The 26,438-nt window shown below is 48.7% G+C and overlaps 1 protein-coding gene across 3 annotated transcripts in view; it reads left to right on the top strand.

Annotated features, from left to right (window-relative positions):
• The window catches only part of KSR2 (kinase suppressor of ras 2), a 404,020-nt gene that overhangs the window by 314,387 nt on the left and 63,195 nt on the right, over positions 1-26,438 (top strand). For 2 of the 3 annotated variants that reach the window (XM_034638638.1, XM_034638639.1), the window contains exons 9-14: positions 91-215; positions 9,138-9,306; positions 17,863-17,904; positions 18,558-18,630; positions 22,252-22,300; positions 24,219-24,586. In XM_034638638.1, the coding sequence (XP_034494529.1) occupies positions 91-215; positions 9,138-9,306; positions 17,863-17,904; positions 18,558-18,630; positions 22,252-22,300; positions 24,219-24,586 (826 nt within the window). The remainder of the gene's footprint in view (positions 1-90; positions 216-9,137; positions 9,307-17,862; positions 17,905-18,557; positions 18,631-22,251; positions 22,301-24,218; positions 24,587-26,438) is intronic. The other variant, XM_034638641.1, reaches the window with a different exon arrangement.

The following is a 26,438-nucleotide window of genomic DNA, read 5'->3' as shown; positions in this document are numbered from 1 at the left end:
GGGGGGGGATCCGAGCTATGCTTTCCTGGCCTAACCATATAAAACCAAACTGGTACTTAAATTCCCAAATTGCTGTTTTTACCCCTACGGATCCAGCAAGGTTAGTCCGGACAGAGTCCGTCCCGTGTGACATCAACAACCCTCTAAGAAAGCCACCCCGGTATTCGGACCTGCACGTCAGCCAGACGCTCCCCAAAACCAACAAAATCAGCAAGGTGAGGCTGGGTTCCTGCTGGGTTGGGGCATGCTGGGGACCCCCCCCCCCGCCCCTGCCAGGGAGGGTGGGGGTGGGGCTTGAGGACGGCTCTGGAAACCATCACCTCCTAGCCCACCTGGGTTCTCCACCTTCCATGTGGTTTGTGTCAAGTAAAGCTTGGGGGGCATCCAGCCATCAGTGGAGAGTCAGTGTGCCAGAGATCTGTCTGATTTAGAGAGAGGCGCACAAGTGAGAATGAATGAGTCTGTCAAGGAGGGGGCAGTAGGGAGCACAGGAGAGCCTGAGCTGGGTCCTTAGTGGTCCAGACCTGCCCTCTTCGCTCTGTGAGATGTTCCACCATCTGCCAGGATTAACTTCGCAGATGGTTCTGGGCTGACACATCTGTTGAATCAGACCACCGAGAGATGGGGGCGTCTATTTCTGAGCTCCTGCTGGGGACTCATGGGTGGATACGTGGAGGCCCGAAGCTCTGAGCCTCAGCCAGTTTGGTTGGCTTCTAGCTGGTCCTCACATGGCGGTCAGCAGTGAGCCTCTCTGTGCATCTTTCTCTCCACTGTGGGGTGGAAATTTCCAGTGTGATTGCCACATCCTGTGTTTGGTCTTTTGGTCGGACTGCACCAGAACTATCCCAGGGAGACTTGCAGGCTTACAGTAGGAGGCAAAGGCTGCACATGCCAGCAGGTGATTTCTCGAGCTCCCCAATGCGTTTGTGCGTTGTGTTGAAGGTACATAAAGTGTAGATCAGCCCAGCATGTGGGAAGTCACCACCTGTGTTCAGGACCTGAGGAGCGTCAAGATGGCTGCGTGACCTCTCACTGGCAAGGCTCTGTCTTGCTTCTCTGCATCAGCTGGAGAGAGCATTCCCCCCTCCCCGGCCCACCCTCCGTACAGCAGCCAGAGTAATTCCTAATGAACATAATTTGAATCCTGTCCCCCTATGCTTCAGAACCAGTCAGTGGCTTTCTACTGCATTTAGAAAACAAATCAAGCTCCTTTCTGCGGCCTGCAAGGCCATGCGTAATTTGGTGCCTTGCTCCATCTCTGACCTCCCTCAGCATGCCTCCCCACAAAAGCCCGTATGTTCTTTCTCGAGCGCGCTGTCACCCACCGTTTTTACTACTAGCTCTCAGCCATTCACCATCTGGCTCCTTGTGGCCTCATCTAAGCGGTTGAGAGCTTGGCCTCTGAAGTCAGGCAAACCTTGCAGTCAACCTTGGCTTCCCCCACTTACTAGCTGTGAGACTCTGGGCAAGCCACTAATCTTTCTTGGCCTCAGTTTTCCTGTATGTGAAATAGGTGTGTTCTGGTTATTGACCCCTGCACAACAAAGTGCCTCAAGCTTACCAGTGTACCACAGCCTTTGAATGATGCTCACGGAGTCTATGGGTCAGGAATTAGGACAGGGTACAGTGGGGATGGTTGGGCTCTGCTCCATGATGTTCAGGGACTCACCTGGGAAAACCCACACAGCTGGGGGCTGGAATCTTCTAGAATAGAGATCGGCAAACTATGGCTTACGGGCCAAACCGGCCCAGCACCTGCACCCATGTTTCTGAATAGAGTTATGTTGGAATGAGACACACCCATATCGTCTGTGGGGGCTTTCACACTACAGTCGGGAGTCGAGTGGTTCTAACAGAGACCACATGACGCACAAAGCCTAAAATATTTACCATTTGGCCATTTCAAGGAGAAGTGTGCCAACCCCTGTTCTAGAGCCTTCTTCACTCAGCTGTCCAGTGTCTGGACTGGGATGCGTCAGAGTCAGGGCTCCGCAGAGACTCAACGGTGGTACATGTAGACTTGCCTTATGGTTTGAGCTTCCTCGCAGTATAGCGGCTTCAGGGTAGCGGGCCGCCTACCTGGCAGGTGAGGGCGCAAAGAGCAAGTGTTTTAGCCAACCAGGGCTTTTATAACCCAGCGTTATAGAAGCCACGCACTGTCTTGATTTGTCACTAGTCAAGGGTTGGTATATATACACGCCACACTGATGGAGACTGTCATGTTCTTACTCAGATTCAAAGGGAAGAGGCATAGATTCCACCCACCAATGGGAGGACTCCAGGGAATTTGAGGCCATGTTTTAAAGTGTCCATGGTGGGGGGCACCTGGGTTGCTCAGTCGGTTAAGCATCTGCCTTCAGCTCAGGTCATGATCTCAGGTCCTGGGATTGAGTCTCGCGTCGGGCTCCCTACTCAGTGGGGAGTCTGCTTCTCTCTCTTCCTCTTCCTCTGCCCTTCCCCCTGCTCATACTCGCTCGGCCTCTCTCAAATAAATAAATACGATCTTTAAAAAATAAAAAATAAAGTGACCATGGTGGCTAGTAAGAGCACCAAACTCAGGGAGTGCTTTGGGACTGAAATGGGAAATCAACATAAAAGCATTTAGTATGGTTCCTGGCACGTAGTAAGTGCCCAGGAGATTCTAGATACCATTAACAGATTCCATCTTGGGCTTCCAATCCATATGTCAGGCGGGGTCCACTTCTTCCTTGTTATTTGCAGAGGATACATATAGGTCTCTAGAAGAAGGGATCCTCACCTCTGGGGGTGCTCAGGGAGCTCAAATGGTATGGCTCCTGAGAAGTAACTGTTCATGTCTGTAACCCATCCTTTCCTTTGTGACATCTCAGGGGGCAGGTTGCTCAGAGCCATCTCGAGACCTTCCCGTCTCCATCGAGGCCTCCTGATCAGATGGGACAGAAACACAGGTCAGATAGATCAGTGACTGTGACATCGTTCTGCTTGTCTGCCAGCAGGAGAATTTGATAAGAGAAATAAATTAACCTCTATTTAGAAAGCAGCTTTGACTTGAAGGTGGACAGGATCTATCACAGGGCTGGGTTATTTTTTCCTCTCTCTCTTCTCACTGGCTTCACACAGATTCTTTTTGTCAGGCAATGATGTGGTTAGTGCAATAGATTTCTGAGCCAATTTAGTCTGAAAACTTCCTTTTCATTGCTCTGTCTCCTCTCCTGTCTGGCTCAGTCAATCCAGGTTCACAAAAAGCCTAGTTTTTTCTCCCAACAGAATAGTTAGAGTGTGTATTTTGGATTCAGAAGGCCTGGGCTTGAAACTTTGTTGCTTCACGGACTAAACGGTCATAGTAAGCTCTCTCTGCCTTGGTTCCCGCCCCCCCCCCATAATCCCTGTAAAAGAGGCAGGATGATAACAGATGTGATTGGGATCGTGGAAAGGATTAGATGCAATGATATGCATAAAGGAGTCAGTCCGACACTGGGTACTCAGGACCTGGAATGGCTTGATGATGAAGAGGACAGAATGAGGAGGGGGAAGAGGGACAGAAGAAGGAGGAGGAGGAAGAAAGAGGAAGAGGGAGGAAGAGAGGAAGAGGAGGAGGAGAAACAGCAGCATGCCAGCTGCTGCCAGCTGCCAGCTCCTTGGGGGACCCCAGTCTACAACACTTCCGCTTCCCCAGCAAGCCGTCAAAACCCCATCTGCGGTGGTGTCCAAGGTTGCAGATCTGCCTGCTGCCATGCCGCTCTTTGAAGCAGTGGCACGCTGGCTTGCCCTTTTCAGGGAGCCTTGCACTCAGGCCATCTCCTTGGACGTGCAGCAAGACCATGAATCGTTGTTCTGTTCTTCCATCATGATCTTGACTCAGCTACTCTTTGTGGGTCTGCTCCAGGCTGTTACTGTTGACTGGTTTCCTCGTCCTCTACCTTCCTCTCTCCTTGTCATTGCTTCTGCCTCCATATAGTTCCTACTTCTCACAACCTTGGCTAATTTGTTTTCTGGCCTGTTGTGGCTCTTCTCCTGGTCTCCTCTCTGCCTGTGCTCCTAATGCTGTTTGCTATTCTTCCTGTTGGCCAGCTCGTGTTTTCATTCCATACCATTGTCATGGGCCAGCTGCCATCTTGTTCTGACCTGTGGTCCTGTGTTGGGGGTGGGCTCTGGAGGTCACAAGACAAGCATGGCTGCTTAGGACTGTCTATTCAGCACCATCTATTGGGTTGGAGTGTAGAGACAGTTTCATTAAAAGTCCATGAGAGAGGCAGTTACCATCACCACCATGTCCAGACCAGTGCACAACTGGGTGGAATGGGAACCTGGGAGATGAGCATGCTTCTGTTTGATTCCCAGAGTCAGATGTGAATTTCTTGTGACTTGGCACAATCTTGTGTTTCTGCTGCTGGGATGGAGGTTAAGACCGGGGCCACCAACTCTCTGTAGGACTCCAGCAAGTCACTCCCTGCTCTCCGAGCCTCAATGTCCCCATTTACAGAGAATAAGGGGTTGGACTGGGAGGTCTCTCTAAAGGACGTTTCTGCATCTTAACTGTGCTCAGAAAGAGGAATTATGCCACTAGCTCTTCCAGAATGATCTGGTAGAGTTTGGAATGCAACCTCTAGTTGCCGGTCCCATCGGGCCATAGATCTGGGTCTGACCCGAAGAAGGAACTTCCCCTCCTGTTGTAGCAATTCGGTCAAGGAATGTGGGCACCATATCCAGTGCTCTCTTGGGATGATTCTGTGTATTCACAACAGCACTGAGCTGCAAAGATGAGAAAGACCTAATTCTTACCCTCGAGGAGGAGGTAGAGATAATTCCTTTCTCTATAAACACAATTCCTCCTCCCCTCCCTCCCTGTATCTGTCCTTCCAGTTCTCCTTCTTTTCCTCTTCCATTAATTCACTCATTCATATACACTTATTGCTACCTCTTACATTTTTATTCCTGTGCTAGGTTCTCCAGATTCCAAGATGAATAAGACACAATCTAGGAGACAGGAGGAGATAGATCTTTTTCCTCTGTTCCTCTGTCCTTCTCTTCATCCCTCCAACCCTCCCTCCCTTCATCTCTTTCTTGTTTTCCTTCATCTTGGTTTCACCATTTCCTTCATTGTTTGTCCTTCCAGCCGGTGGAAGGACCACGCTGTGCCTGGCGTATTTCTAAGTGCTGAGAATAGGGAGCTCCCAGCCTAGAGGATGAGACAAACACATAGGCTGGGAAGTGACCGGGTAGAAGCAACAGCTGAAACCAAGGGAGTAATGCCGAGCTAGCACTAGGAGGGAATGATGTGCTTTACCTGGTGGAGCAGGGGTTGGGGGAACTTCTCAGAGGATGGGAGTGGTGAGCTGTGTCTCCTAGGTAGACTAGGGCTAGACAGATATTCCAAGTAGAAATAACAGCATATCCCAAGCCTTGAAGATGTGAAGTGGCCTGGTTTGTGTTGGGAACTGTGAACCCCCTCATCTAGCAATAATGCAGCACCCCTTCTTGATGAGGCAGGGTCAGTGGAGGCCTGATGGAGAGTCAGGATTTTTCCCACTACCCATCATTAATGAAGCTAGTCGCCTGTCCTTGGTGTCAGTGGGTTGCATGGGGAGTAGTAATGAGGCACTCCTACTTCTCCCAAAAAGAGTGCATCAGTGGAGGCCTATGAAGAGGCTGGAATTCCCACCCCCACCCAGCAACAATTAGGAACCCTCGTGCCCTCAGGTGCCAACAGAGACAGAGAGCCTAGGATCTGCCCCTACCCAGCAATAACAAGACAGCACACACCCTCTTCCCTGCTAGGGTGGTGTCACAGGAAGCCAGCTACAGCCAAAGTTTTCAATAAGACCCAGAGTCTCACAACCTAATACCCAGATGTCCAGGCTTCAATGAAAAATCACTTGTCACACCAAGAGCCAGGAAGATCTCAAACTGAATGAAAATAGACAAACAATAGATGAGACAAGTGAGATTTTGGAATTATCTGACAAAAATTGTTAGAACAGTCTTCATAAAAATGTTTCAATAAGTGATTATGAACAATCTTGAAACAAATGAAAAAACAGGAAATTGCTGCAAAGAAGTAGAAAGTCTCAGCAAATAAATAGAAGATACAAAGGAGAACCATATGAAAAAATTTTGAACATGTTAACTAGGAAATACAGTAATTAAAGTTAAAAACTCAGTGGAGGGACTCGGAGACAGAATGGAGGGGCAGAGGAAAGAATATGTGAGCTTGACAACAGAGGAATAGAAATTATACAGTCTGGTAACAGAAAGACAGTGAACTAAAAAAATATATGAGTAGAGCCTCAGGGACTCTTGGGACAACGATAAAAGGTATAGCATTGGTGTCATCAGAGTCCTGGAAGGAGAGGAGAAAGAGGTCAGGGCTGAAAAAGTTCTCCAAGAAATAATGGGCAAAAACTTCTCAAAGTGGGCAAAAGACATAAAGCTTTGTTCCTATTTTTCTTATTCGGAAGCTAATACACGTACTATATTCATGGATTGGAAGACGCACCATAGTTAAGATGTCAGTTCTCCTTAAAATTGATACCCAATTCCTATCAAAATCCCAGCAAGATTTTTTTATAGATAAAGACAAGATTATTCTAAAAGTTCTATGAAAAAGCAAAGGAACTTGAATAGCTAAAAACAATTTTGGAAAAGAATGAAGTGGGAGGAATCAGTTTGCCTGATATCAAAGCTTATTATATAGTTAACAGTAATCAAGACCAAAGAGGATATACAGATGGCAAGTAAACACGTGAAAAGATGTTCAATATCATTAGCCATTAGGAAAATGCAAATTAAATCCACAGTGAAATATCATGACACTCCTATCAGAATGGCTAAAATAAAACATAGCGATAACACACTGGCTAGGATGCAGAGAAAATCAGTCACTCATACATGGTTGGTATAAAATGGTGTAGCCCCTCCAAAGAACGATTTTTGCATTTTCTTTAAAAATTAAACATGCAATTACTATGCTGTCCGGAAATTGCACTCCTGGGTATTCATCCCAGAGAAATAAACACTTTTGTTTGTACAAAACCTGTACATGAATGTTAATAGCAGCTTTATACGTAGTAGCCACGGAAGGGAAACAACCTAGCTGTCCTTCAATGAGTGAATGGTCACGCAACAGCTTGGCTGAAGCTCCAGAGAATTCTTTTGGGTGAAAAAAAAAATCAATCCAGAAAGGCTACCTACTGTATGATTCCATTTATATAGCATTCTTGAAATGACAAAATTGCAGAAATGGAGAATAGATGAGTGGTGTCTAGGGTTCAAGATGGGAGGGGGAGAGGTGAGGAGAGGGAGGGAAGTAGGAATAGCGATAAAAGGGCAACGTGAGGGATCCCCGTGGTGGTGGGAATGTTCTGTATCTCGGCTGTATCCACTCAATGGCTGCGTTGTGATATTTGCTGTAATTTTGCAAGAGGTAATCATCAGAGAAAACTGGGTAAGGATGCGCGAGATCTCTGTGACTTCTTAAAGCTGCGTGTGAATCTGCAGTTACCTCAGACAAAAAGTTTAATTGCAGATTGTGTCACCAACATAATTGCTACCATTTATTGACAAGCAAGTGCCTCAGCCCGGTGCTAGGGGTATAGGTGCCTGCGTAACCTCTTCGAAACTTCACAGCAGACCCAGCAGGTGGGTGTTCTGAGCCCACATGAGGGACGAGGGGAGACTGAAGCTCACAGAAGTGAAGTCACTTGCTGGGAGGCAGTGGGAGTGAGCGCGTTCTGGGAGGGTGATACGCGGGCGGGTATGGAGAATGTCCACCGCCCATTCCCCCTGGCCCTCCCATGCTGGTTGGTGTTTGTTATGCTGACTCTGGAGCTTGGCAGGTAAACATACCTGTTGTCAAATAACCGGCTCACACAAAACCACCCTCAGGCACCCGCAGCCAGTTGGAGTGACGGACCTCAGTAATGCAGGGACCAAGTGACCAGTGTCCTGTGAGCGGACAGATTAAGGTGCCCCCGAGAACACTCGGCTCTGTTGGCTTGCAGAGGCCTTTTATAGGACGTTGAGGTTGGCTGGTATTATGCTCATTTTACAGTGGGCAAAACTGAGGCCTGGAGAGGTTAAGCATTTGGTCCCGGATGTAGGGGGGAGGGACAGCTGCAGGATCTGAGTCTGGGTTTGCCTGACTTCGGCTTCTGCTGGGGTCAGGCTCCTGGGGTTGCCATAACAACTGACCACACACTGGGGAGCTAGAACAACAGATATTTTTTCTCTCCGGGTTCTGGAGGCCAGGCGTCTGAAATCAAGGTGTTAGTGGGGTGGGTTCCTTTTGGAGGCTCTGAGACAGAATCCATTCCATGCTTCTCTCCCAACCTCGGGTGGCCCTGGGCTTCTTAGTCGTTGCTTGGCTTAGAGACGTGGCAGTCCAGTCTCTACCTCAGTCCTCACATGGCCTTTCCCTCTGTGCATGTCTCTCATTTTCCGTTTCTCATAGGGCCACTTGATATTGGATTTAGGGCCCACCTTAATCCAGAACAATCTCCTCTTGAGATCTTTAATTACATCCGCAAAGACCTTTTTCCAAAGAAGGTCACATTCTGAGTTTCCCAAGGGGCGGGTCTTTTGGGGGGCACTCTTGTCCTGATGCCCCCGCCACCAGGGCCATTCTGAGGATGCACACGTGGATTCCATCCTCGTGTTTGCTTAGAGCAGGTTCGGGTCCAGGAGAGGCAGTGCGGCCTCCGAATGAGATGTGAGGGAAGAAGCTGAAGGCTCGCCCTCGCGCGCTCTCTAGAGCTGTCAGGCTGTGGATTCTTTAATAAACACTCGGGAGGAGAGGTGTTAGGATGGGAAGAGCACTCTGAGCACCTCGGCGTGGGACTTTCCAAAATCAAAAGGCACGGGGAGCGTGGCTGTCACCTACGTGGCTTTCATTACGTGGTAACCTTTCGCTCTGGAGTCCAGACAGCAGGCGGGAAATTGATGCCAGAGACTGTTCCTTCCACAGCTGGAGGCAAACCAGCTNGGGGGGGGGGGGGGGGGGGTGGTGATGAGGAAGCAGGTGGGACGTGGGAAGGGTCTGGTGGCTGCAGGAAGGGGGGCTAAGGATGCCGGGGTGGGGTTCTTTCCTGCTTGCTCACTCTCACTGCTCTGTCCCTGCTTCTCTGCCTCCCCCTGGCCCCTGCCCTGTGTTCTTTCTGCAGGACCACATCCCTGTCCCTTACCAGCCAGACTCCAGCAGCAATCCCTCCTCCACAACGTCCTCCACGCCCTCCTCGCCAGCACCCCCCCTCCCTCCCAGCGCCACGCCGCCTTCTCCCCTGCACCCTTCCCCGCAGTGCACGAGGCAGCAGAAGAACTTCAACCTGCCAGGTACCTCTGCACTTGGGGCGTCATGGTGGGGGGAGGGGTTGGGCTTGAACCAGAGCCGGGTCCGGGTCATTGCGCTTAAAGGCAATGGGTCGAAGGCATGCGGTTGAGTCTTCCCATAGGCAGGGCGATCACCACATATTACCTTATTTGATCTTTAGGGTAGCCATGAAGTAAGTCTTCTCAGCTCCATTTTACAGATGAGGACACTGAGGCTCAGAGAGGTAAAGGGACTTTTGGTCAACAGCAACCCGGTGTCTCCAACTAAGTGGCAGTCACAGGGGGAGCCATCTACTCGAGCTGGCAATTGTCTCATGAGCTGAATAGCTTGGAATTTGCATCAGGATCCTGGGGCCACAGCTGACCAGGGCTGCATTCAGATGGAGTCTTACTCCAGATGTCAGGATAGGACTCGGAATGAAAAGCTGGAGTCCTGGATTCAGTATCCAGTTCTGTTGTGTTCATGCCATGTGACCTCTGACTTCAGCTTTCCGACCCCTAAAAGGCTACAGATGGGTGAGAGCATCCAGAAGGGTCTCCCAGCTCACGAATTCCAGGGCACCTGGCTGCTGACCTGAGACCATGCACTGGGCTATGAGATGCTGGAGAAGCCACTCATGAGCTGTTTGGCTTCTTGACCTCCTTTGCCATTAGGCTTATGAAAGAGATATCTCTCTGCTCAGGTGGGCCAGATCTAAGAGTGTTCCCACCTCTTCTGAGGTCCAGCCCAGTTCACTTCCTCTTCTAGGGCCCTAGGACTTCCCAGCTTGGCCATATTTGCAACACCACAGCTGTTGTCAGGAAGGAGGCTGGTGGGATGAGGTCTGGCTTGGCCAATGGGAACCAGAATCTAGATCTGTGTTGTTCCATATGGTGCCCACTAGCCACATGTGGCTATTTAAATTTAAATGAATTAAAATTAAATATAATTAAAATTTTAATTCCTCAGCCACATTAGCCACATTTTGGATTACTCAGTAGCCACTTGGGGGCTGGGGGCTGCTGGCTGCCATATTGGACAGTGCAGAGTATAGAACATTTTTAGCATCACGGAAAGTACCACTGGACGGTGCTAATCTAGGGGCTGATTTCCACCTGATCCAGTGAGCTTCATGCAGGGGAAGAAATCCAGGTCCTCAGCCACAGGTCACACTTCCAAACCTAATCAGCCACGAGTGAGTGGTGGGTAGGCAAAGGGGGGCCCACTCCCAGACCTAGGCAGCACTCAGATACAACTACTGATTTAAGGACAAGCTGTCACCTGCCCACACTGTTTTGATCTGGGGCTATGTCCATGGGAATAGGGCACATTTTGAAGTCTTGGCAATGTGGGGATTTTTTGTGAAGTTCAAGCCTGAGGCCGTCTTGTATCTGTCTGGTGTGAAGGCCACTCACTTGGCAGTCACCAAGGACCATAATGTGAGTCAGCAACTAGAAGCTGCTGGAAGCGTCCCCAAGTCAATTAGGCCAAAATTGCCCACAATGTCCACAGGTTGGGGGCTCCCACTGCCGCCTCTGGGGTGGTCCATTTCTACTTCCCTGGAAGGGCATGAATGGAAGAAGGGCCCTTTGACCTTTCATGACCCCCCCCCCAAATCTGGGGGGAAGTGGGTCTGGGTGCTTTCTTAGAGCTGCTCCACCCCACCCCCAGACACTGACTTTGGGGTACTGTCCCTGAAACTGTGTGCTGCTTGCTTAATGGCCACGGGCTGAGAAAGGACCTCTTCAGGGAGAACCACAGAGTGCCACAGCTCTTTCTGTCCCTCAAAGACTGCTGGCGTCTTTAGACAAGACACCTGGCTAACCAGGGGTGGTAACTGTCTCCCTGAGCTTCTTCGTTCCTTTGGTCGGGTCCCCGAGGCAGGGTCCTTGCTGATTTGCAGCTAGCCTGCCGGTAAATCTGCACCTACTCCGGGACATCTCATGACAGTGACATTTGGGGAGTGGGCTGAGGGGTCCCCTGAGCGAAGGCACTTCACGACAGCAGTTGAGAGAAGGAGCTCTAGAGCTGGGCTACTTGGGTTCCAGTGACAGCTCTGCTACTTAATACCTGCATCATACTGAGCAAATCAGTTACCGCTCTGTGCCTCTGTTTCCTCCTCTGTAAAATGGGGATAATAATAGTATCTACTTTATAGAATCACTGCAGGACTAAACCTCGTCATACACATACAGACCTGAGCAGAGTGCCTATCTCATTGACGATCTTTACAAATGTTGGGGCGCCTCGGTGGCTCAGTTGTTTGAGCATCTGACTCTTGATTTCAGCTCAGGTTGTGATCTCAGGGTCATGAGATTGAGCCCCACATCGGGCTTCTCATGCTGGGTGTGGAGCCTGCTTGAAACTCTCTCTTTCCTTCTCCATCTACCCCTGCTCTCTCTCTCTCTAAAAAAAAAAGAAAAAAGAAAAGACAAAACAAAAAAACTACCATGGCTACTATTTTTGGCATTTCTCACCATCACTGCTAATTTACATGGGCCTAATCAGAATTCTGGAAATAAAGATGAAATCCTCATATACCCTGGTATTAGGAGTAGGAATTGAATTCAACCTTCTGAGAAGGTAATTTTGCATTGTCTATCAAAGTTTTATATGTACATTCCTTGAACCAGCAATATCACTTCTAAGACTTTATATACAGATATGCTTGCATAGGGCCCAGGGATCTGTAAGGATTTCATTGCAATAGTGGAAAACCTGGAATCAACCCAAGTGGGGGATGGTTGATTACAATCAAGAGGGGAATGGTTGATACACTGTAATGTATCTGCATAACCAAATATTCAGCCTCCCTTAAAAAGAATAGGGTGGCTCCTTGTAGATATCCTGACGTGAAAGCTATCCACAATGTCATTTAAGTGGGAAAATAAGGGATTTGCAAAGCAGTTGGTATAATAACATCCTACGTACTCTAAAATAATTACATATAGTTGTATATGTATGTTTAGATGTGTGTATATATATACTTGTATATTTGTATATGTACAAAAAAATTCTGTAAGAACTTCAAGGCAGCTGTTTCTAAAGAATTTTATTTTATTTTATGCATTGCTACAATGTATAGAATACCAAGGAGCATGCACCAGGTTTATAATTGAATACTAATAATAAAATGCAATATTGAAATGGAAAGCAAATAGGAAAGCAAAATAGGATCTTCCAGAAAAGCAGCCAGACCTTCTCCCTCGAACAAAATTCCCTCAGAATGACAAGTGCTTGTCCTGTTCATATAAGGCCCTAGTCACTGTCACACTCTTGACTGTGAGCCTTTGCTGATGGGAAAGGTGGCTTTGACCATAGTTCCCTGCCAGCTGTTGAGTTTTCTAAAGACTATTCCGGCTAATGCTTGACATAACCAGTGCCCAGCATTGACTGATCTAGAACATTCTTTTCCAAAAGATCCGTGGGGTTAATAGGCATTTGGCTCACCTGTTAACCTCATGACATGTGAAAGAAGAGTTTTTAGTTGGAAAACCAAATGCATCAGGCACAGACTTTGTCAGATTTGTGATTGACTTCCTTGTTCTCCTGCCACTCGCTTCCAAATCCTGGGGCTGTATTTGACCTGGCAAGTGGCTCATGGGTGTTTCCTCCCTTCCAGAACCTCCCACCTCCCCTTACTCTGCCCTGATTCCCTCCTTATGCTCAGCAGTGCTCCTTCTTCCCTGCCATGATCTTGTTCATTTATTAACTTACACAGTGTCCGTGTCCTGTGACGATCAGAATTGTCAGCCCCATGAGACTAAGACACATGTCTGCTTCATTCACCCGTCTATACCTGAAACCCAACACACTGCATACTGAAGAAGGCACTAATTAAATGTTGTTGGTTTTATTTTTAATGAGGGAGTGACTGAATGAATGAATGACTTGGAATTCTTGCTCTGCCCAGGGCTGCAGTTTTCTCTCTTCAAGTCGTCTCTGGCCCTCAGACTGCATTCATCCAACTATTTCCAGAACACATATTTGTTGAGCTTCTACTATGTACCAGTTCTATACGAGGCACTAGATATGGGCAGTACACAAACCAGCCAGGCCCTGTATGAGTTTCCAGGGGCTGTGGTAACAAATCACCACAAGCTTAGGGGCTTCAAACAGCCCCAGTGTGTTATCTTACAGTGATGGAGGTCCCAAGTCCAAAGTCTGTTGCCCCAGGCTAAACATCAAGGTGTCCACAGGACTGGTTTCTCCTGGGGGGTCTAGGAGAGAATCCACCTCCTTGCCTTTTCCCAGTCTCTAGTGGCTGCCTGCATCCCTTTGCACATGGCTCCACACCACTCCCACCCTTGTTTCCATCATCACATCTCTGACTCTCTGTCCCTGACTCGGATCCATCTGCCTCCCTCTTGTAAGGATCCATGTGATTACATTTAGGGCCCACGCAGAGGATCCTGGATAACCTGCCCATCTCATGATCCTTCACTTAATCATAACTGCAAAGGCCCTTTTGTCATGGAAGAGGATGTAGTCACGGTTTCCAGGGATTAGGATGTGGACCTCTTGGGCAGATTGGTATTATACTGGCTGCCACAGTCCCTGTCCTCGTGGAGTCTACAACTTCATGGGAGAGATGGGTTAGCCATGCAGACATACACCTGAGATAAGCTGCAACAAGGGCTTTGAAGGGAAAGAACAGTGTTACAACAGCCCTACAGCAGATTCAAGAGGAGAACAAGTTTAGGTTGTAGGGTCAGAGGTGACTGAGTTCCGAAGATGGGGGAAAGTTGATTGGACAGAGGGAGCGGAGCATGTGCAAAGGCCCTGCCCCAGGAAAGAACTGAAAAAATGTCCCCATGACCTGACTGCCATAAATAAGGGGAAAATAACACTAGGTAGGACTCAGAGCTGCAGGGAGGAGGCCTGGCAGGGCCTTTCAAGGCACGGATTTTATTTAAATCTGAATTTTGTTTAAAAGGTGTTGGCAGAAGATGATTTATCCTCCAACCTTCCTTCTAGATCCTTCCTTCTCGAAAACTTTTTAGGCTGTTTTTGGGGAGGCCTTAGGAAGGAGGGGAGGAGGACTTCGGAGTAGAAGTGCCTTCAAAGTGGTCTACTTATGTTTCTGGCCTCCAGCCACCTGAAGCCTCCAGTTCCCGAGTCCTCTTCCATTCCAGAGAGAGGGGTGCCACTCAGCTTTCCTGAACAGGCCACTTGGGTTCATCAGCTTCCTGTTGGAGCTGCTTCTCACTGGTGTCTGTTGTCAGCAAGGACAGGCTCACGGCCACGCCTTGACTCCTCTTTGGCCACTCTCTTCTTGTCAGTCATCAGGAACAAGCTGTTCTCCAGCACAGAGGGGTCAGGGAGGGGGCTGGCTCTGCGCATGGAGGCATTTGCCAGCGTCCCTTTGCCTGACACCTGTCCCTTTTCAGAGCAGTGTTTCCTCTCCCTCCCCCACCTGCTGCTCTTTGAAAGAATGTCACTCCGGCTAGCCATTTCTGCAGACACTGAATCCCCCGTCCCAGCTGGTGAAGGAAGAGATCAGCTAAGCCTCTTGAGAACCCCGGGTAGTTTTTCCTTTTTAATTTTAGCCCCTTGTTGACTGCACGCAATGAAAAAAACAAAAAAACAAAAAACAAAAAAGCCTAAGTTATCTAACAGAAGAAAGTCCTTGAAATCACAGAGGTTAGTTTTCTTTTAAAGTTCTGCTCTGTGACTTCGAATGAGTTGCTTCTTGTCCCAGGCACCTCATCTTCCAGATTCAGAAAATGCATCCATTTGGATTCCAATTATCTGGGATATTTGGGGATCACTGTGCTAGAAGAGAGTTGATTAATTCCACAAATAGGAGTCATGCACCCATGGGTGCAAGGGCCCTTGGGATCCTGAGATATCCACACTTGCTCTCCATCCTTGGGGAGTTTATAAATCAGTTCCAACCTCAGGGGCAGCTAATGACTTTTCTCTTTCAAATTGATTTTCTCTTAATTATAAGTCATTCTTGTCTGTTTATTAAGAGAGCTGAGGAAGATATTGGCTTAACCGTTACAGCTAATGCTTATTCAGCACTGCTATGCACTCTGACCTCATGTAGCGATGATCTCAGCCCTGGGAGGGAAAGACTGTTATTATCCCCATTTTACACACTTGGAAACTGAGACTTTGGAGGGAGTTGCTCCAGCTTTTACAAACAGCCAAAGGAAGAGTGAGGATTTGACCCCCTAGGATCCACCTCCTACTCCTGCTGTCCAGCTCATCTTTGCTTTAAACTCGAAGTCAGCGTGCTTTTTCTATAATGAGCCTAACAGTAATATTTTAGACTTTGTGGGCCATATAGTCTCAAATAGTCAACTCTGATGTTGTAGCATGGCGGCAGCCAGAGACCGCGTGCAGATGAATGAACATGAGACTGTGTTCCAATAAAACTTTGTGAACCAAAACAGGTGATGGTCCAGACTTGGCCTGCTGGCCACGGTTTGTCAACCCCTGGCCTCAGCCTCTGATCTACTCCGTGAATTCTTGGTGAGTCAACAGAGGTAATAAAATTGTGTCCGGAAGCGTATTCACCAATTCAGACTCCTATCTGACCCCATTCCTGCTCACTTCCTCTGCTTGGGGAGATGAAACTCTGTGTGACCTCCCCACTGTCCATGATACCCTTGTCCGCCTGCTCCAGACCCTCCAGTGGAGTAACTGGTAACATCAGAAACCTCGGGGATATCCAGAACAGCTGGCCCCTGGTGAGTGAACTGGAAGTAAAGTAGACTGGTAGGCAAATCAGCAAAGTTGAGGAAATTTCTTTCATCCCTAAATATAGAGATAACTCATGCTCATGCTGGGCAGAATAATGGTACTCCAAAGATGGCTGTGCTCTAATCCCAGAATCTGTGAATATGTTACTTTCTAAATGACTTGTCTTTGCCAATGTGATTAGGTTAAGGATCCTGAGGTGGGAAGATTACCCTGGAGTATCCAGATGGATCCTAAATGTAATCACAGGGGTCCTTATAAGAGGGAGACTAGGTCAGAGATGGTAGGAGGTGATGTCAGGACCAGAGCAGAGATGGGAGTGATGGGCTCTGCGCCAAAAAATGCAGGCTCTAATTGCTGGAAAAGACAAGGGATGGATGCCCCTCTGGAGCTTCTAGAAAGAACCAGCTCTGCTGACACCTTGATTTTACCCCTTATGACTTATTGCACACTTCTCGTACCTCTAGAATTATAAGAAGGTGAACATGTTGTTTTAAGCCACCAAGGGTTTGGCAATTTGTTACGGCAGCTGCAAGAACACTAATTCAATGCTCAGTGTAGAAAATTTGGAAAACATAGGAAATGTATGTTTTCCCCTAATTTTATTGAAATATACTTGACCTATAACATTGTATAAGTTGAAGGCACACAACAGAATGATTTGATACATGTGTGAAGTTGTGAAATGATCACCGCTCTAAGTTTAGTTACCATCCATCACCACACACAGCTACGAATTTTTTTCCTCACGATGAGAACTTTTAAGATCTACGCTCTCAGCAGCTTCCAAATATTTGTTACAGTATTGTTAACTGTAGTCACTATGAGGCACATTACATCCCCAGGACTTACTAGTCTTATCACTTGAAGTTTGTACCTTTTGACCACCTTCAGCCAGTCCCTAACGCATCTGGTTCTGTTTCTATGAATATGGGGATTTTTTTTTCAAATTCCACATATTAAGTGACAGCATATGGTATTTGTCTTTCTTTGTTTGACTTATTTCACTTAGCACAGTGCCCTCGAGGTCCATCCATGTTGTAGCAAATGGCAAGATTTCTTTCCTTTTTATAGCTGAATAATATTCTATTGTATGTACATATATAAATATAGGGTGTGTGTGTGTGTGTGTGTGTGTGTGTGTGTAAACCATTGGTTTTTCCATTCATCCGTCAGCGGACCCTTGGGTTCCTTCCATGTCTTGGCTCCTACAAATAATGCTGCAATGAACATGGGTGTTCAGATATCTCTCCAGGATAGCGATTTCGTTTCCTTCAGATATATTCCAAGAAGTGGGTTTGCTGGATCCTGTGGTAGTTCTATTTAATTGTTTGAGGACCTTCCAGACTGTTCTCCACAGTGGCAACACGACAGTTTGCATTCCCACCAATGGTGCCCCACACTCTTCCCTTTCTCCACACCCTCGCCAGCACCTCTCTCTGATCTTTTTGATAGTAGACATCTTAATGGGGTGAGGTAATATCTTATTGTGTTATAAAGGATTTTTTTAAAGCCTCTCTGATCATTCTGGCAAAGGGAAGAAATTCATATTTTAGATTATGGCTTGACAAAGACTTTCTATGTGTGTGTGTCCCAATGCAGTTAACAAAAATGGGATTGTGCTCTGGGTGCCCCTCCAAGTGGAGATGCTCTGTTTTCAGGGAGCTGCAGGAGAGAGGGTTGGCTTGGATGTGTAGAGCTCTGGTTCCGTTACACATGCCTCAGTCCCTTATAATTTAGGGTGTCTCCAGAATTCTGGAAACTCTCAAGGGTGGGCAGAGAACCACACGGTGGCCGCGGGAGACCGATTTGTTATTTGAAGGAACAGCCATGGGGCAGCACTGACGTGGGTATTTTCATTCTTTTGCAAGCATCCCACTACTACAAATACAAGCAGCAGTTCATCTTCCCAGGTGAGTCTGTGTGCACTCAGGCCCCCCTGAGCAAGCCTGCAGAGGGGCACGAATGGACAAAGGCAAGGGTTATTGGGGTGGGCAAGCTCAAAGAGGGAGGCCATGGAACCACCAACCCCCAGGACCATGGCGGGATGTGGAGGCGGAAGAGGAGAGGCTGGGAGGTCCCAAGGGCACCGTGGTACCAAGGAGATCCCGAGGCATGACAGAAAGGCCTGAGAAGGTGGTCTGCGGTAGAAGGCCGGGCCAGGGTGAGGAGGAGTCCAGAGCCATGTGGCAGGAGAGAGGTGCTCAGAGGGGCTGAGCTGGGCACCGGGAGACATGAAACCAAGTGGCCTCACCAGCCCAAAGAGAACTCAGGAATAGGGGGTGATTCGGAGGTGACCAGTGGGTGCTTCAGGTGAGAGGCCCGGGCTCTGGCAGCCCCCTTGTCCACAGTGGGGCATTTTGTTCAGGGTGCCATCTTAGAACATGGGCGCATCTGAGCAGGAAAAGTTCAAGTGATCGAGGAGGGGAAAGAAGGCATTGGCCAGCCCCAGGGACCCATGATCTGGTGAGAAGTTACTAGCTGCCCCATCTCCCAGGAATCAGGTTTTTGGGGGAGACTGTGGACTCCATGTTGGGTTTCTGACTGTCTCATGTCTGCTTCTCAGATGTGGTGCCGGTGCCGGAGACACCGACCCGGGCGCCCCAGGTCATCCTGCATCCAGTGACCTCGAATCCAATGTAAGTGGAACAGAGACCTCCTTCCCCTGTCCTGCGTCTTCAGTCTGCTCAGGGCTGCTGTCTTCTGTCTTCCTCTTCCTGGAATTGATGGGGGGGAGACTGGTGGAGAGAGAGGCTTAGGGAATGACTGAGGTAAAGAGAGGGAGAGTGTGACAGCATCTCTCAGCCTGGGCTCGACAGACAAGTCAGCTCTGCTTAGTGTCCTGGCCCTGCTTGTCAAGGGTGATTTCCAGGGGCTGGACCATTTCCTTAGGCTCCCAGACTCTTCTATGATCGGAAAGATAACTTCCTGCAATAGCTAGAGCTTAATGAAAGAACAGTTATCCTATATCATTGTTCCCCACCTTTATAAAAAGCATAATAGAGGTTCATCTTGCACAAATTGTGCAAGCATAAAAAAAGTACAATTTAGGGTTATACTAGGGATCAACAAACTATAGTCTATGGGACAAATCCAATTTGCCACCTGTTTTTATAAATAAAGTTTTATTGGAACAGAGCCACGCCCACTTGTTTACAACATACTCTCTATGTGGCTTTCACATTACAACAGGAGAGCTGAGTCGTGGCAACAGAGACTGTAGGGTCTGCAAAGTCCAAAATATTTACTATCTGGCCCTTTACGGACCAAGTTTGCTGACCTCTGGTTTATACCATTCTAAGAATACTCTACGCTAATTTTGGAAAACATGGACTGTTCTGTAAAAAAAGAAAGGAAAAATCATCACTCGTAATCGTACCACTCTTAGAACTTTGACGTGTGCTCTTTCTATTCATATTTTACATACTCGTGATTCATGGTCTATGCAGTTTCCAGCCGGCTTTGTCATTCCGTAATCCTAGAGCGTTGCATTTTTTCGTATTATTCCAGATTCTGTATAGGCACTGTTTTTAATGGCTGTAAAAATATCACTATTGATGTAGAATGTCCTTAACCATTTCCCTGTGGCCAGGTCTCCTGTCTTCCCATATTTCACTGTTGAAAACAACGCTGCCGTGAACGTCTTTGCGTGTGGCACCTTGAGCACCCTTGGGACAGAGACTGTCTTTCCAGGCGCTCTGTTGTTGGTGCAGCCCAAGTGAAACCACTTCCTTGACTTAACGTCTTTGATTGTGGCCAAAGTGTGGGGCATACTAGGGGGCCTGATTTCAGTTTGACCCGCTTCCCAACTCACATTTTTCCTCCTTGGCTGTTCTCCCGGCTCCCCTAACTATTCCACCCTTTCTGACCTGGGTCATGGGCTTTGTTAGAGACCCAGATGGTACATCTCTGACATCAAAGGAGCAGCAATTTGCCGGGGATATTGTGCTGACATCTAGCTCTGGATCGTTTCTCTGCTGCACATAAACCAATTCCACAATCTGTGCAAGACGAACCCCGGGTTCTTAACTGGTGGTCGGGGAGCGCCAGTGAAATACAGAGTCAATAGCTGCTTGCGATCTGCTTAAACGTGCGTGGAGTGATGGGCACTAACTCTTCACAGAAGGAAATCATTGCATGGCCGGGCTGCAGTAATCACGCCTTAATGCCTGTTTTGTTGTTGGGTGTGAGGAGGGACTCCAGCTGCACTGTTCCACCCAGATCTCCCCAAGGCGTCAAGTTCCCGGCATTTCAGCTGTCGCTGGGTGGTTTCATTCCGCCTTCCTGGCCATACTGTAAATTACTCGTTAATATGAAAGCACACAGCACTTTGTGACCCACCCTTCTTTCCCCTTCTTTTAATTCCTCCAGCCTCTCAGGCTCCCTCTCGCCCGGAGCCCCTCCAGCAAGTGGACTGGCTCTGTCTGCAGGGTCGGCAGCTTCTTGGGGTCTCAGGGTCAGGAGAGCAGTGACCTCTCAATTGAGGGGGTAGGGGGATCGGCTAAGCTTTCCCAGGGGAAATAGGAGGGGGGCAAGGTGTTCACTGTGATTTTTTCTGCCACTGGTTCCAGCTTTTCTGTGCCTTCAGCAGCCCGGTTACTATCTGCCCACTGCACTATACACACACACACACACACACACACACACACACACACACACACACACACCCTCTTCTCTGAAAACACACCACCAGAATCACCTGACATCCCCATCACACACCATGTGCTCTGGCAATCCCCTGACACCCCAGTACATATCCAGCTATGCTGTCAACATACGATGTGCCCCCAGCATCCCTAGGAGGTACACCCAACACACACGCACCCAGAACCATCCCTGCACGGAGCACATCCCGTCGTACCCACGTGGTACCTGGTATATGCTTAGTACTCACACATGCAAGCACACTGTGTCCCCAGCACCCACACACAGCATGCGCCCACGCTTAGCACAGCTGCATCTCAGGAGCTCATGACTGCATCACCCTCGTGCACGGACACATATACGTGCATGTACACGTGCACACGCACGTGTGCACACACACACACCTGTGTCTTCCAGTCCAATAGGGTTTTTCTCGTTCTCATTCCTCACTTCCTGATTCGATGTGATTGACAACATCCAGCTAACTCAGACACTGAGGATTTTCCAAATACATCCAGTAATCTCTCCGGGGCATTTCCATCGTACTCCATTAACTCGATCCATACCTAAATTTTGGCCCTTGTCACTTTTAGCCTCTCTGCACAATATCTCTGCGCTTGCTTTAGTCCCTTCAGTAGCAACGTAATATTCCTCAAAGTCAGGAGCCATGCCAGTTTCAACTCTGTATCCCTCTGACGGCCTCGCACCCGTCCCAGCACACACAGGTTTTCCCCACTATCCGAAAGTAGAGCATTCCTATGAAACCTTTCATGAGCCAAAACAGTGTCGTGCAAAGAAGCAATTATCTCATTTATACGGAAAAATTGGGAGTGTCCCCCAACCCCCAAAATTACTTCTCTTAGGCTTTTCTGATACCTTAGGGCATGTCTTGCTAATGGATGCACAAAATACGTGGAGAGGAAGCCCAGCTGCTCGTAGACACAGGCCAAAGCTCTGGCGGCTGGATGCTGAGATGCTGAGGGTAGCTCCCAGGGAAGGAGCTTGGAGGCACACCTCAGGTTCCTCGCTCAGTTGCTGCACTGCTCAGGGTATCCGCTGCCTCCATTTTGCTGCAAAACAGAAGCTGAATGCAATGTTCACTTTTGCCCTTTTTCATAAAAGCAAAAACTGTTTGAATTTCTTTTGGTAGATACCAACGTAGATCTTTCATAAAAGCAAAGTGGCATGACGCCAATTTTCAGAAAGGATGGGGAGGTACCTGTAATCCCGAGCCCTAAGGTTCTCCCATAAGATTCTGAACCCAAGTGAACTTTAGCGATCTCATTAATTCCTTCCTAGCAAACACCCAGAGCTTTGAGAATTCTTCCACCCATGGCATTTAGGCCAATGTATAAGGAAGCTGCTAGATGAGTGGAAACCAAAGCAATAAAGAAAAATGAGCCCCAAGCAGCCCAGAAATCTATTTAAAACAATGTCCTTGTCATTGTTTCTTCATGGCGAGGTTATGGATTATTTTAGACACAAGTGTTGAAGTGAATGTTGAGATCAAGCCTTGATGGTGAGGGCTTCTCATTCCAAGACTCTTCATACATGGCTAAACAAGACACTGACCTCCCTTTTCACCCGAGGGTCACATTTATTTTTCTTTCTTAAAGCTTGGAAGGAAATCCATTACTTCAAATTGAAGTGGAGCCAACGTCAGAGGTGAGATTCGAAGAGGAGAAGCACCTTTTTCCTGGGGCTGCCCAGCACTTGGCAGCGTCGACCGATGACTTTAATGACGCAGAGGGCTTGGGGCAGGTGGGGGCAGGGGGACCCTGTGTGATGGATGTTCTAACTCCTGGACAACTAACAAGCGGGGGCGGGGCGGTGGGCCTCCCGGCACCAAGCCTAATGGGCCATTATATGGTGTGCATCATGGAAAAGCTAGTTGTGCAGAAGTTGGCAAGAGATTTGCCTTCCTAGTTGAAAAATCAGCTTAGGGCCAGGTGAATGCCAAGGGGGATGTGCCCCGCTGCCTTCCAGAGAATACACTGGGGGAGGCAGGGTCCCCGGGAACACTGAACTTGGAGGGCTTTTGAGAATGTTCTGGGCCTTCTTCCCATTTGCCAAAACTACTGGAGGAATAAATGAAGTGTCCTCGGTGAGGACCATAGACTCCTTAGCCCTGTCGCTGTGCTCTGAAGCAAAGAGAGTAGAGCCAGGGTGTCCTGAGAAAATTGTGTCCTTTCTGTAATTACTGGGCTAGTTGAAAAATTATCCTGGGGGAAGCCGATGGAAACTGTGTCATTTCTCCTGAGTGTGCCACAAGAGACAGCTTGCTCAGGTTTGAGGTCAGGAAGACCTCAGGCTGCCCCGTCAGGCCCCAAGCCTCTGGGAATCCCAGGGGCAGCTCCTGCTGCCCCCTCACTCCAGTAAAAGAACCCTAAGGGCCTGAGCAGTCCCAACCACTACGCTGGAAAAGCGGGTCCCTGGACCTTTGAAGTCTAAGGATTGCCACGGTCACACCTAAGCGTTCCTGGGCCGTATGGGTGTGCAGGGATAAAAATGCAGAGTTCTGGCCCTGGCCTGCTCTTTTCTGATTCAGGAGCTCTGGGTAGGGCCCAGGAATCTGCATTTTCTCCAGAAGCCCAGGGGCTGTTGGATACAGGTGGTCAGGGGTGTGCAAGGGACTTCAGAGGCTTTTACCTCATTGAAAACCTCACACCATTCCCCGGGAGGGTAGATTTTATTAGCTCTACTTTATAAAGAGAGGAGGACATCTCAGAGAGGTCAAGTAGTTTGCCCAAGGTCACACAGAGGCCAGATTCCAGCTCATTTTGTCCGATTGGTAAGCGCATCCTATGAGCCTCCCTTCTACGCCCTCACAGCTGCCGAGGAAACCCAGGCATCTGGCCTGTGCAGCTCTGACCTCTCCTCGTTTCTGACTCATCAGTTCCGGATCCCCTGGGGGAAGCAAAAGGCCCTCCATATTGAGGGTTGTCACGTGTTCTGTGCAGACACCTGGTACACCCCCCGTTCAGCCCTGTTGTCTTTCTTACACTCACAGGAGTAGGCAGGTGAAAACATCGGGGTGGAATAAGAGGGCGTTGGAGATTAGGAGTCGAGACACCTGCATCTTAGCCCTAGCTCTGCCTGGCTATATGATGTACAGCTGGGCAACCTCCCGAGGTGACCAACCATGCTCGTTTGCTGGGACCGAAGGGATTCCCGAGGAGACTTTCATTTTTAAGTCATCTCTACACCCAATGTGGGGCTCAAACTTACAACCCCAAGATCAAGAGTCGTACATTCTACCGACTGAGCCAGCCAGGCACCCCCTCCCCAAGGAGCCTTCCAGTGCCCAAACCAGGAACATCCAGCACACCAGCATGGGTGGTCTCCTAACGTTTCTCCTTTATGAGCCTCAGGTTCCCCCTTGGCAAAAGAGCACTAGATTATCGTGATCTCCCTTTCAGCTCCTTCATCTTGTACGATTCTAGATAAGAATGCCCCGGGCAAATAGATACATGTCCCCACCAGCCAAAAATACACATGGAGACGTGTCCAGACCCAGGGGAGCTCGTGGAAGGCGGGGCAGTGGCCAGAGCCTCTCTGACCGCTCTCCCCTTTCCGGCCACAGAATGAAGAGGGCCACGATGAGGCCGAGGAGTCGGAGGACGACTTCGAGGAGATGAACCTGTCCCTGCTCTCAGCCCGGAGCTTCCCGCGCAAGGCCAGCCAGACCAGCATCTTCCTGCAGGAGTGGGACATCCCTTTCGAGCAGCTGGAGATTGGCGAGCTCATCGGCAAGGGCCGCTTTGGGCAGGTGTATCATGGCCGCTGGCATGGCGAGGTGGCCATCCGGCTGATCGACATCGAGAGGGATAACGAGGAACAGCTGAAGGCCTTCAAGCGGGAGGTGATGGCCTACAGGCAGACGCGGCATGAGAACGTGGTGCTCTTCATGGGTGCCTGCATGAGCCCACCCCACCTGGCCATCATCACCAGGTCAGTCCTGCCTGGGGTGCACCACCCATGGACCCGTTCCCAGAGTTCTGCCTCTGAGAAGTGGGGGGGAGTGGTGTTCTGGTTAACACGTCATTCCGGTGAATGGAACCTCTCTAGCTCTACCAGTCACAATTGTGTGGTTTGACGATTTGAGATTCCAGAAAATACTTTTGATGCTAAAAGTCTTCGGCAGAGCAGTGCCATGGGGAGAGTACCGTAAGTGGGAAGTTAGGAAAGTTGGTTCAGCTCCCCCTGTGCTCCAAGTATTCATGAAACCACATTGCTGAACTCACTGTCTCCAATATGTAGATTGAACTGATTGGGTCCAATCAGGAGTTGGCAGACTTTTTCTGTAAAGGGCCCAGTAGTGAATATTTGTGGCTTTATGGGCCATATAGTTTTCCATAGCAACTGCTCAACTCTGTTCACTGGGATGTGAAAGCAGTCACAGACAAGATGTAAATGGATGTACATGGCCGGGTGCCAATAAAACTTTATTTATAAAAGCAGTTGATGTGATGGATTTGGCCCTCGGGCCCTAGTTTTACCAACCATGGGCTAAGATCGTGATGACTGTTATTCTGGTTTTCGTTAAAGCCGCAGATAACATTTGAAGGGCTTTACCATTGCTATTTCAAATATCCAGGCTCCCTGATCTCTGGCTGCACAGGAGGGGTAGTGAGAACTGACATTCAGAAAATGTGAGATGATAGCGACTTTCCTGAACTTGCTCTCTAACCTCACGCAGTGACATGGGGCATTAGAAAAAAAATAGCTTTAGTTTCAGTTGAAGTTGTGAAACAATCCTTTGGTGTGTTTTTAAACTCTGGCTGTTGCTTCCCTGTTGTATTAGGACTGGCCACAGCAGTGCCCTTCCTGGAGTGGCCTGGGATGCCAAGAGTCAGTTAGGAGCTCTCTCCTTCCTTCCCATTCTCCGCTCAAGCGATAAGACCCCAAATACACAAGCCTCTCATCTTGGCAGGTGCCATGGCAGGGGCCATGAGCTCAGGGAAGAGCTAGTGTGTCTTTGGTCTGTTCCCTTGTCATACAAAGCATCCTCGAGCCCATTTATAAGATCTCAGTGGGCAGAAGAAGGGGTGTTACTGTCTGTCAGCATCATTATGCAGACGGTGGATTGACTGGAATCCATGTGTCAAATGGTAAATATTTTCAAAGGATTGGAGATAGAGAGATGGCCCTTCAATCGTTCCTAAACCAGGGTAAAAATGGTGGTTCTCAACCCTGAACAGGACAGAAGAGGCTCTCAGATACCCAGCTCAGATCATAATCAGGGGCTGAGCTATTTTCATGAGGTGAGTGTATCAGTAAGCTTGTGCTGAGTAACAAACTACCACCCACACTTCAGAGTTTTCCTCTATTCTGTGGACAGTTCTGTGTGGAGCGAGTCCCTATAGCTGGGCTCTTGGACATGTCCGTGGTCAGCTGGCAGGTCAAACTGGGGGCTGGTCACTTTTGGATGCCCTCATTCACATGTCTTCCGGTTGGCAGGGATACCCCAATTCTCCTTCTCATGGTCTCTTTATCACCCAACAGCCTCGCTCGGGCTCATTCCCAGGGTGGTCTCAGGGTTCCAAGGGCAGCAAGAGGTCTAGCGCTGATGGGCAAGGGCCTTTCACACCTCTGTCCGTGTTGCATTGACCAATGGACATTGACCAAACCAAGTTGCATGGTCAACCTGGATTCAAGGCATGGAGAAACAGAGTCGACCTCTGCATGGGAGGGTTTGCAATGTCACATTGCAGGGGCATAGATGCAGGGAGAAGGACAATTTGTGGCCAATTGTACAACATACCACAGCTCCTTTCCTCCTCTGTTATCTAGAATGTATTGT

This window comes from Ailuropoda melanoleuca, chromosome 12 (assembly GCF_002007445.2).
Source record: "Ailuropoda melanoleuca isolate Jingjing chromosome 12, ASM200744v2, whole genome shotgun sequence".
Lineage (NCBI taxonomy): Eukaryota > Metazoa > Chordata > Mammalia > Carnivora > Ursidae > Ailuropoda > Ailuropoda melanoleuca.
This window is presented reverse-complemented; position numbering and strand designations above follow the sequence as displayed.